General features: G+C 41.0%; 1 protein-coding gene across 1 annotated transcript; it reads left to right on the plus strand.

Moving 5' to 3' along the window:
* Window positions 1-602: 602 nt before the first annotated feature.
* On the plus strand, window positions 603-7,936 carry LOC127584283 (uncharacterized). The gene is made up of 5 exons (XM_052040954.1): window positions 603-746; window positions 827-871; window positions 980-1,126; window positions 1,516-1,592; window positions 7,669-7,936. Exons 1-5 carry the CDS (start codon window positions 603-605, stop codon window positions 7,934-7,936), a joined length of 681 nt encoding a protein of 226 aa, XP_051896914.1.
* The last annotated feature ends 5,199 nt before the right edge of the window (window positions 7,937-13,135 follow it).

Here is a 13,135-nt window from a genome sequence, read left to right on the forward strand (position 1 = left end):
TGGAGTATGTGTATGCTGACTCCGATTGTTGATTTAGGATTGGTTTCAACCTCCCAGCATTTTATAATCCAATTTCCTCAAAATAATTTCATCTCACCTACCCATGAAGACATATGAGATGACAGAACACTGTTCACACAGTATGGACTATCATGCTTAAGATTCTGGCTCACACTATGCACGACTTATGTTAAAGACTGTAAGGAATTAGGATAACAACTATTAGCGATGGCCATGAATAAGGCAAGGCAAACCCAAAATATCAAATCGCACCCCTTATGAACAGGAACGCTTCTGTTCATTATAGACTGGTCTAAGTTAGTCAACAAACGGTTATGTGTTGTGGTTTTGATAGGAACTTAAGAACCAGGTTCCTAAATTTAGTTCAATAGAGTCTGGTTCACATTTGGGATCCTTCTGTTGGAATACATCCAGATTGACGTCAGCAGGAGTCATAGCTGATCCAGGAGATCATGCGCTACCTTCATAAATTGGAGAATATTTCGGCATGGGCACATTTCAAACTCACGGAAAAAGAAGGGAGGCGCCAGGAAGGGAACTTCGCTTTAGGATTTGCAGTAGGCTGCATATTGTGACGAGTTATGGATCTGCTGAGGAAAATTATCCTCTTGTCCACGCTCCTTATAGTAGTTGATTCTGCCCCACCGACTTGTTATTCGGCAGTTTTGAAATTAAGCAAGGGAATTATGGTGTCAATGGAAAGATTAGAGAAACTTCCCGTCACGGTAAATCAGAAGAGCAATCTGTTGACTTGATTATTCGGTTGTGCTTGTGGAATAGTTACATGAATATGTTTCTTCCACAGAGACGTTGTGTTGCTAACTTGCCCAAACTCTATATTGATGTGCACGTAAGTACTTTTGATTTCAGGAAAACAGCGTTGGCGCAGTTATTATTTCAGTGGTCTGTTGATGTTGATCCTTGATCAAAATATTGATGAAACATATTCGTGTTCTAGAACTCTTGCGTGTTGACCAAACTTCGCGATCACATCTATGCTTTGGAAAATCTCATCACTCCCGACTGCAAGGAATTAAAACGAATTGCTTTCTTGAAATTCCGCATTGGGCGCTTGTATAATATGATCGGCCGACTCTGCCACCGGGTAATGTATATACATCTAATTAACATCTTCTCGGTTTGAATGCCACCTCTTGAGCGAGGACTATAGATAGGAATATCTTTATTTCAAAAAATAATTTATTCATATAAATATAAAAAAGACAGAACGTTCAAGTCAACATTTTCAAAACAAGTAATGTTATTCTATTATTTAACATTAACATACCATCAGTTATCATTAATTTACAAATTTAAAGTACATATTTCATGGAATTTTAACACAACAGGTGGACAGGGCAATCTCAGCATCTTACCATGTCTACCCTTTATAAACTTATCATGGTTTTGAGCTGGTTTCCAGTTGCCTAATGTTGGACTTACCGAGACTACTGTATATATCTGTGTCATTAACTACAGTTGTTATTTTTACAGGACCTTGTGTTTTTTACTGATGATTGCCCAGCACTAGAACGTCGTCCACCCCCAGAACCTCAAGAAGACAACTTGAAGTGAAGCCTCACACACAACATGCCGGAGGAACTCGGCAGGTCAGGCAGCATCTGTGGAGTGAAATAAACAGTCGAGGTTTCGGGTCGACAGTTTATTTCCCTCCATAGACGCTGTCTGACCTGCTGAGTTCCTCCAGCATTTTGTGTGTTGCTCCAGATTCCAGCGTCTGCAGAATCTCTTGTGTTAAAGTGAAGCCTTCTGCTTTATAGATTGAGTAGGTGTTACGTGTTCTGTATTAGTACTGCAGCTTTCCAGTAAGAAAAACCTACTACGTTATTTTAACCACAGAGTATTTGTTTTAGTAGGGTAGTGCAAACGTGGATTATGCTGAACAAAATCTTTTGATATATTGTATTCAATGAACTAATCAGTTTATATGTATTATATGAGAGGTGAGGTGTGGCTGTGGACTAAAACTATTTTGGTCCTCTGATTAATGCTGGAATGTACAAAAGTGAACAATGTTAGCAAAATAAATGACTGTTTCCATTAGCAGTGTATTCTTGTCTTGTCACTTGTATGATTGTTGGTGCTGCTGTTTCTACACAGGAGGTTGCTGGTGCTTCGTACAAATGATTGTTCTTTGAATGGCTATCAAATCAATTTCACTTCAGTGTTATTTCTACATGTCCTTATGCTTTCCTTTTCAACCAGATATCCAATCATCTTTTGAAAACCATTAATAAATCTGCTTTCACCAGTATTTTATCCCAGTCGCAGGACGTAAATGCAGGAGTTCCTCAGGGCAATGTCCTAGGCCCAACCGTCTTCAGCTGCTTCATCAATGACCTTCTTTCCATCATTAGATCAGAAGTGGGGATGTTTATTGATGATTTCACAATGTTCAATTCCACTTGCAATTCCTCAGCAGGTGAACCAGTTCACATCAGACTTTGATATGTTTCAAGTAACATCTGTGTCACAAATACTAGCCAATGACAACCTCCAATGAGAGAGTCCAGCCACATTGACAATTCCTTCCCCCTGACAGATGCTGCTCAACCTGCTGAGTTCCTCCAGCAGATTGTTTGTTGCACTTACCCTTGATGTTCAATGGCATTACCATATCCTAATCCCCTACCATCAATATCCTGGGGGTCAGCATTGACCACAAACTCAACTATATACATACAATGGCTACAAGAGCAGATCAAAGGCTGGGTATGCTGTGGCAAGTGACTCACCTCCTGACAACCCAAAGCCTTACCACCATCTATAAGGCACAAATTAAGAGTAGGGGTTGGAATACTTTCTACTAGCTTGGAAGATTGCAGCTTCAACCATTCTCCAGAAGCTCCACACCATCCAGAACAAAGAACTTCACTTTACTGGTACCTAATTGGCAACCAAAATATTATTTTCTTACAGAACTGGCAGACATGACTACTGTATATATTTACAAAGTACAGTGTGGTTACTCACCTCAGCTACTTCAACAGCACTTGCCAAAGGACAAGGGCAGCTGGTGCATGGGAACACCAGCATCTTCAGATTCTCCATGATGTTGCACACAAGCCTGACTTGTAAATATATCACCAGTCCTTCATCATCACTGGGCCTAAGCCCTGGAGCTCCCTACTCAATAGCATTGTGGAAGTACTTTCACCAGAAGGATTACAACAGTTCAAGAAGGTGGTTGATCACCAACTTCTTCAGGGCAATTAGGGCTGAACAATTTACCTTCAATAACAATGATCTTAAAAAAATGAATTAAAATCATCTCAAATTTCTTTCACGACTGTGAATTGGTCAATGAAAATCATCAATCACTTGAAACATTAACTGTTTCAGTTTGTACAGATACTGCCTGACCTGCTGAGTTTTTCCAGTATTTTATATAGAACATAGAACAGTACAGCACAGGAACAGGCCTTTTGGCCCACAATGTCTGTGCCGACCATAATGCCAAATTAAACTAACCCCATGTGCCTGCACATGGTCTATATCCCTGCATTCCCTGCCTGTTCATGTGCATGTTTAAATGCCTCTTTCCTATCATATCTGCTTCCATCACTTCCCTTGGCAGCATGTTCCAGGCATCTACCACTCTCTGTGTTAAATCTTGCTTTGTAAATCTCCTGTAAATGTTCCCCCTCCCATATTAAAGCAACAACCTCTGGTATTTGACATTTCCACCCTGGAATAAAGACTCTGACTATCTACCTTATCTGTGCCTCTCATAATTTTATATACTTCCATTAGGTTGCCCCTCAGCCTCCAGAGGAAACAGTCCAAGTTTGTCCAACCTCTTCTTACAGCAAATACTCTCTAATCCAGGCAGCATCCTGGTGAACCTCTTCTGCACCCTCTCCAAAGCCTCCACATCCTTCCTGTAATGTGGTGACCAGAACTGCACACAATACTCCAAATATGGCCTCACCAAAGCTTTATACAGCTGGAACACCACTTGCCAACCTTTATACTCATGCCCCCACCATTGAGGACAATTATGCCTTATTCCTTCTTTACCATCCTATCTATTTGTGTTGCAACTTTCAGGGAGCTATGGACTTGCACCCCAAGATCCCTCTGTACTTGAACGCTCTTAAGGGTTCTGCCATTTACTGTATACTTTCTTCTTACATTTGATCTCACAAAGTGCAACACCTCACACTTGTCCAGATTAAGCTCCATCTGCCATTTCTCTACCCATATTTCTGACTGATCTATATCCTGGTGTATCCTTTGACAACCTTCTTCACTATCTACAGCTCCGCCAATTTTCTGGTATAACTCATTTTTAGAATACCAGAATTATATCATCTTTTCTTCTTAGGCAGTCCCTCAGAATTGATGTTGACTCACTTCCACTAGTTTTGTAGATTATGTGGTGATTGATGAGGCTTCTGTTGGTGAGCTCTTTCTGCCATTTACGTAAGGCATCTGTGTGCTTCCAATATACAGACTTGAGGTTCTCAATACTATCCTAAATGCTCCACTTTGAACAATCATGGACAAAGGAATCCTCTGGTTCCACATTGAAAGCAATGCTAAATTTCACTTAGTAGTGGCTCCCAAGATATGGGAAGTAGTGCACATTTTCCAGTGTCTCATCATGAACCTTTGTCCTTGCGGTATGGTGTTGTACAGTGGGGGAGAACCTTCGTCTTACAGACATTGAGAATAAGGCCCATCCTTGTGCATGCTTCAGTGAAAGGGTCAAAGATGACTTGGAGTTTGGCTTCTGAGTGTGTGAAAATGCAAATGCAGATTGATAACTGAGGCTCAGATGATCTTGGCTCTTGGATGTAGTTGCCATTGTTTGAACAGAATTATGCATCTGTTCCTTTGCAAGCCATTTTCTTGCATCCTCTCACAATCCCCACAACCCATGTCTTTGAGCAAAACACTTATATTAGCAGCAGTTGAAAGGTTATTTACAACATTCATATAATGCGAATTCCATTTCAATATCAATGAATTCAAATAGTGGGTTCCTTGTTGTGCAGTGTATGAGCTCCATACTTAAAGACAAATTATGATCTCATAAGACATTTGTTATCAACAATGTTCCGGTTAGTTATTCATAAGGCATCATGTTATATAAAAGTAAAGCTTGTCAATTGTAATTTCCCTCCATCACACTCCAACTATGTGAGCCAATCATTGAGAAAAATAATCACAAAATTTCTAAATGTAAGACTAAAGAATCAAAAAGGTGTAAATTCATTTAAGCCAAAGCCTTTTCCCTAATTTTGCACTCCTTATAGAATCTGCAATGACTTAACATGACATCTTTATGCATTATGTTCTTAAAGCTAATGGTATGCTTTTTAAAAAATATGATAGTTAAACATAAGCAACTATTGCAATTTCACTGCAGCAAACAAAAATTCTTTGTTTCTTTCTAATCACAGCTGTTATAGGATTACATAAATGTACTTCACAGAAACAGGCCAATCTGTGTAACTGGTCTATGTCAATATTCATGCTTCACAACTAGCCTTTTCCCCCTCCCTCTTCATTGCCTCTTATGCTCCCCCAGTACTGATGTAACATCCCCATCAAAGTATGTGCCATTTTCCCCAATTACTCTTTGTGATAGCAGATTCTGAGTAAACACATTTCTCCTGAATTCCTTATTGAATTTGTTGATGAAAACATTATATTTATGGCCTAAAGTTTTTTCACTCCATCATGTGGCAACATTTTATCTACATCTATCCCATCAAACCTTTTCATATTCTGAAAGGCCTAGTCCTTATTTTTCTTGGTAAGGTTACCCTTTCTGATAGCTGTTACCTAGTATCACCCTGGTGCATGCACTGTCCATTCCTTTACACTGCTTTTAGTATCTCTTTAATGATATAACTCTCTTTGCCCCCATCACAAACTCTGCTCCATAGCAACCACCTCCATCTTTTTCTGTAGCTTCAATCTGAAATGTTGGTGTTATATTTGACCATGAGTTGACCTTCAGATAGGTTTAGACCTCAAATCCCTGCCACTATCAAAACTGCCTATCTCAAGGTCTGTAGCATGACTTAACTCCATTGCCTCAAGTGCTTCTGCTGCTGAAACCCTCACAAGCTCCTTTGTTATGTCTAACCTACTCCTGGTTGTATGCTCTGTGAATTCAACATCATTCAAAAGCCTACTATGTCCTGACTCACACCAATCCCTATCTGTTCATAATCCCTGTACTCTCTGACCTGTACTGACTCCTGGATGCACATCACCTCATTTTTACAATTCGTGTCCTGTTTGTCAAATCACTCCATTGAGTCACCTCCATCTCAGTCATCTTCATCATCTCCTTAACTCTCCAAGATATCTACAATCATCTGTTTCTGAGATCTCATCCTTCCTCAAACTTAATCACTAAACCACTGGCCATTACATCTTCAGCTACCAAAGATCAAAATATCTCAATGTCATTTTCCTATAGAACATGCTTCCTAAAACCCAGAAAGATTCTGCAAAAAAAAACCCCAGGAAATATTGGGAATGTTCAACAGGTCAGGGGACATCTGTAGAGATAGAAATAGAGGTAACATTTCAGGTCAATGACTCTTCATTAGAATTGGAAAAATTTAGTTAGGCAGAGTGAAGAAAACAGAGGGAGTGCCAGCAATAGGGTGGAGACAAAGGTTGTCCAGGACACAGTGTTTTCACAGATGGAGTGTAATGATGGGAGGGTGAATAAGGACAGGAAAGAGAGAGAGAGAGAGAGAGAGAGGAAACATACTGGAACACCGAAAATGCTGGAAATACACAGCACATCAGGAGGCATCTGTGGAGAGAGAAAAACTGAGATAATGTTAAACGTGGATGACCTTACATCAAAACTGGGCTATTTGAAATTATTCATTTCAATAATGAGTCCCAAGGACTGCAATGTGCTGAGAGGGAAGATGAAGTGCTGTTCCTTACATATATATTGGGTTTTATTAGAACTATGTAGGAAGGCAAAGCCAGAGAGGGTCACAGTGGTAGTGGGACAGAGAATTAAAGTGGAGACTGGAAGTTCAGGGTTGCCCTTGAGACTGAGCAGAGGATCCTCCGAAAAGGACTCCAGATCGGCATTTGGTCCGTCTCTATATTGGAAAAACATTCTGGGTAACAGCTTTGCAGAATGCCTCTATCTAGTCCCCAAAGGCTTTTATCTGAAACGTTAACTCTGTTTCTCTATCCACAGAGACTGCCTGCAGCAACAAGCGATCTGCTGGAGGAACTCAGCAGGTCGAGCAGCATCTGTGAGGGGAAAGGAATTGTCGACGTTTCGGGTCGAGACCCTGCATCAGGACTGGGTTCTGCAGGATATCAGCAGGGATTCGGCCCGAAACGTCGACAATTCCTTTCCTCCCACAGTTGCTGCTTGACCCGCTGAGTCCCACCAGCAGATTGTTTGTTGCTCTGTATCTTATGTCTCCACAGATGCTGCTCGACCAGCTGAATATCCCCAATGTTTTATTATGTTCTCCCAAATTTCCAATAGATTTTCTTTTTGCTTTTCAAATTTCTGCAACTTTTATTTTGGAAGCTTTCCTCCCCTCATCTGAGCCCTTCTACAGCGGCTCATTGCTTGATTGTGTTCGACGGAAACACTCCTGGTGGGTTTGTACTGTGTTAAAGGCGCTATATAAATGCAAGCTGCCGTTGTCGGGTTCGATATGTGTCAGGATCATACCCACAAATGCGATCTCAGAAGGGGTGTCACCGAGCCGAGGCGTTCGGCTGGCACCGCTGCCGGGACCCTGCACTCTCTCGTTTGCGTCTGTCATACAGGGTGCACGTCCAACACCTAAAGATCGCCCCGAGTCCGCATGCAAACCGGTTAACAACAGCCAAACGTTACAAAAATCTCCATGGTTACCTCAGCGTCGCTGTTACACTGCAATGAACTTGAGAAAACTTCCCAGCATTGCTGTTGGAAAGATTAGAAGTTTAACCTCCCTACACCTTTAACTGGAAGTTTCATTTAATACTGGCCCCTTGGACGCTTCATTCCCTTCGACGCCACTAGCCTTGGAATGGGGATTGCGTTCATTAGTTCTCGAGTTGTTTTGCTCCGGTTCCTAAGTGTCTTAGACTGAGACAATCCTGCATGGCACGGCTCCAAGACTGCCCGTGCTGGTTTGCAGGTCGCTTTCGTACCGCTGCCTTGCGGTGGCTTTAACTCCTCATGGAACTCGGTTCGAAGCCCCCTGACTCTTTGGAGAGGTGTGAGCCCAAAGTTCGGCACCCCTGCACCCCGACTTCGGACAACGGGCAAGGCGACAGTGGAAGGCGGTCTGATGTCTGGTGCAGCGACAAGTCATTCGATCTTTGCAGGAACAACTTAACTTCTCTGAATTGTGATATGCCAAGATGTATCGAGGTAAATCGGCCCTTGTTTTGTTAGTCCTGTTGCCTCTCTCTTTTCATATTTGCTTAACCTGGTTCTGAAGAATTTCAAATGGAAATTGACCTATTTCCTGTATTATTTTTGGAAAGGACCAATGCTTGGATTTTTGTACATTGACAGCAGTTCCCAATTCATCACTGCATTTTGTTTTAACCTCTGGCCACTTCAAGGGCCTCTTCCAATCAAGTCAAAAGTCCAGTTTATTGTCATGTGCACAAGTACCGTGAGGTACAGGTACAATGGAAACGCTTGCGTCAGCATCACAGGCACCTAGGTTGAGACAACACACAACATATAAACTGTGCATAAATTGTACAGGACAATGAAGAGAAAATAAAACACTGTGCAAAACAAAACATTAGTGCAAAAAAAAATCAGAGACAAGTCCATAGCAGTGCAAGTATAAACTGTGCATAAATTGTACAGGACAATGAAGAGAAAATAAAAGACTGTGCAAAACAAAACATCAGTGCAAAAAAAAATCAGAGACAAGTCCATAGCAATGCAAGAGGTGGTTCTAGTGTTCTGTTGCTGAGGTAGAATCCAACACGCATTTGAGAGGGGGAAAGTTTAAAGGAGATGTGTGGGGAAAGTTTTTTTTGCACAGAGAGTGGTAGGTGCCTGGAATGGGCTGCCCGGGAGACTGGTGGAAGCAGGTACGATAGTGGTGTTTAAGAGGCTGTTAGACACACGAACATGCAGGGAGTGGAGGCATATGGATCATGTACAGGCAGAAGAGACTTAGTTTAATTTGGCCTCATGTTTGGTGTAGACATTGTGGGACAAAGAGCCTGTTCCTGTGCTGTACCGTTCTATGTTCTATGTTAACATCACTCAGTGGAGATTTATAGACTCAGTGCACCATTTTCAGCAGACCAGCAAAGTGGTCTCTGCTAAAGATTCTCTGTGAACTGCATTGACCCACAAACCCCAGTGTTAACCCTGCTGGCACCTGACCCTTTGAGTCTCGAACTACACAGAGCAATCTGCCAGGTAAACAGGGTTTTTTGGGTTCCAAAAGGCAACCTGAAGCCCAAGAAGGCCAGGCGATTGAAGGTGAAAATCAATGAAAATCCCATGCTGTTCTCCCTTCTCCTGGAGATAATAAATGTAAAACATATTCTGAATCTCCTAATTTAATCACAATCGTCAAGAATGAGTGGTGTGGTGGAACAGCAGTTAGTGCTGTTGTCTCACAGCTCCAGGCAGGAGGGTTTAGAACATAGAACATAGAACACTACAGCACAGTACAGGCCCTTCAGCCCACAATGTTGTGCCGACATTTTATCCTGCTCTAAGATCTATCTAACCCTTCCCTCCCAAATAGCTCCCCATTTCTCTATTATTCATGTATCTACCTAAGAGTCTCTTAAATGTCCCTAATGTATCTGCCCCCACAACCTCTGCAGGCAGTGCGTTCCACACACCCACCACTCTCTGTGTAAAAAACTTACCCCTGACATCCCCCTTATACCTTCCTCCAATCACCTTAAAATTATGTTCCCTCGCGTTAGCCATTGTCACCCTGGGGAAAAGTCTCTGACTGTCCACTCGATCTATGCCTCTTATCATCTTGTAGACCTCTATCAAGCCACCTCTCATCCTCCTTCTCTCCAAAGAGAAAAGCCCTAGCTCACTCAACCTATCCTCATAAGACATGCTTTCCAATCCAGGCAGCATCCTGGTAAATCTCCTCTGCACCCTCTCTAAACCTTCCACATCCTTCCTATAATGAGGCGACCAGAACTGAACACAGTTTAGTCTGAACTGAACGAGGTTTAATCCTGACCTCGAGTGCTGCCCGCATAGAGTTTGGCACGTTTTCTCTGTGACTTTGTGGGTTTCCATTGGGTACTCAGGTTTCTTCCCACATCCCAAAGAAGTGGTGGTAGATTAAACTGGTTGTTGCAAACTGTCCATTTAGTGTAGGTACATGTCACGTGAATCAGGGGGTGTTGACGGGCATGTGAGAGAGAACAAATTCCACAGCTGCAGGGAAAAAAGGAGATGGGAATATGACCAATGGGATCGGTCTATTAGAAGCTGGCATGGACTTGGTGGACAATTGACCTCCTGTGTGGTAATAAATAAATAATAATGCCGACAGCCTTTGCAGCCGATTACCCATGGAGTAGAATTGGGTTTGGAGCTGCTTGAGTATAAATCCTGTGCAAGTGTCTAAAATGAATTTGTTTAAGGGGTGGATAGTCAACCTCAATCAATCTAACATTGTCCATCTAATATTCAATTCCACACACAACATTTGACCTTGCTTCTGTGACCTATTTAAGATTTGTGTTTCCCATTTTTATAATCAACAGGAATATTGTTCCATTTGCTGTATAATTTTTCCTTTTTTTTTCAATTGATTCATAATTCGTGCTTGAAGATATGAAGCTCACCAAGGTGGGAAACAACAGTAAACATGCACCACTGGATTGCAGTTGTCTTTACCTGTCCTACCCAAGCATTCAATTTTAACATGAGGGTACAATGTAATATAAATAACCAAAGCAGACAGACAGCTTTTTCTAGCACAAGATCTTAAGCAAAATTTTCAATGTTTGCAAAAATTAATTTGTTGTTTTTTGATGAATGTATTTGTTAGGAAACAGATGCTTACATTTTCCATCTAAGCGCATTGTAAATTAAGTAGGTTATATACAGTACTTATAAATAAGCATAATCTAAGGCTCACAAAATTCAAAATGCCACAAAACTTAGCCTCATTGGCTTGAAACAGAATTTACAAAGTACTGGGATGATAATTTGTTTTTGCTTGTAACATTTTTATTACTAGAACAATCTGAGACTAAAGGTATGGCCCTAATTCCTCTGCTTCAGGTATGTGTCCAAATTCTCTTAGAGTATGCAGTGGTCTCAAATCATCTGCTCCCTGGGACATTGCCCATGGCCACAACTTCCTTCTAAATTCTCTCCTTTTCAGTGATAATATTACAGAGATAGTCCCTTGTTACTGAATTCATAATCAAAGGAAATGCACATGTGCACAGATTTACCCAAATTGTGTTTTATAATATCTTAGTCAAACAGGCCACAGAAATGCAGACAAATAAATAATACAATAAGTTAAACTGGTAAGGTTTAAGGATGAATTTGGGTGATCTCATCTAAACTACCTGTTTTCTACACAGGATTTTCCATTCCCCGCGCATTCTTAGGAATGTAGTTTGGATTTTGCCAGAGGAGAAAAGTTCAAGTCCACAATCTATAAGTTAGTACTGGGATGTAGTTTGGATTTTGCCAGAGGAGAAAAGTTCAAGTCCACAATCTATAAGTTAGTATTGGGGCATAGTAGGGTTAGAAGTGGGGGAATATTATTTACAGGCAAATTTTTAAAATCCATAATTTGAGACATAGTTAGTGATCATTCAGAAGTACAAGGCTTAATCTAAAACAACCAATGTTAAGGCAATTAGCTTTTCAGACATCATCAAATTTCTTCTTCATTTTGACGCCATTTATATTTGTGTTTTAACTGGGCAGTAATATTCAGCAAGAAACAAAAACAGTCTCCTTTGCCATATTCCTTCAATAGGATTTATTAAATCTTCAGCCCATGTTGGCTACACCATGATCCTATTACAGCTGGTCATTTTATTGCATAATTTCCATGCTTGATCAGCAAACATCTCATGTAATCTCTTTAGAATGAGCTGTTACATTTCCATTATGAAATTTTGTGAGCCCAGGCCTGACCTGTGGCCTGTAAAGCCTTCCAACTATCCAACCTAGCTCAGGTAATTTGCTACAGATTAGGAGGAGGAATTGTTTCTATATACGTAATTTAGCGACTCACTGGCATAAGTTGTTGAACAGTCAAGGGAGCTTCCATGCAATATTTTACATTGTGAATATAATTTGTGTTTAGTCTGAAATTGGATAAGTATTGAAATACTGTGTGTACTGTGTGGTAGTAGTATGGGAAGTTATTTATGCATTGAACAACTTTTTTTTCTAATTTATTTTATTGAAGTTAGGTCACTTTATCTTTACTTACCAATATCTGTGTGTGTTAAATTTCTATGTAATGGTAAAGGAAATTGGGGATGAGCATAATTAAAGGTCATTATTAGAAGATAGATACCATGAAATCTATGAGGGAATTAAGAAAAAAAATCCTTTACTCAAAATGTGGTGAGGGTATGAAACTTTCTAGCTCAGTCAGTGACTGAAGCGATTAATATAGACACGTTTAAGGGGAAGCTGGACAAGAATATGTGAGAGAAAGGAACAGAGGACTATACTTGTAGACATACACGAGAGACCCGGGAGAAGGGTTGAGTACATATAAATGCTAGCTTTTTCTGCTTGGACTCAACAGCCTGGTTCTGTGCTCTACGTCCTATTTAATCTACAGAGAGTTGTGGACACATTACAGGAGTCGTGTAATGAAAACCAGCCTCCCTTCATGGACTTCATCCATACTTCTCGCTGCCTTGGTAAAACAGCCAACATAATCAAAGACCCCTCCCGCCCCAGACATTCTCTCTCCTCCACCCTCCCATCGGGCAGAAGATACAAAAGCCTGAAAGCATGTACCAGCAGGCTCAAGGACAGCTTCTATCCCGCTGTTGTAAGATTATTGAACTTGTACGATAAGATGGACTCTTGACCTCACAATCTACCTCATCATAGCCTTGCACCTCATTGTCTGCCTGCACTGCAACTGTA

This window comes from Pristis pectinata, chromosome 2 (genome assembly GCF_009764475.1).
Source record: "Pristis pectinata isolate sPriPec2 chromosome 2, sPriPec2.1.pri, whole genome shotgun sequence".
NCBI classification, from domain to species: Eukaryota; Metazoa; Chordata; class Chondrichthyes; order Rhinopristiformes; family Pristidae; genus Pristis; species Pristis pectinata.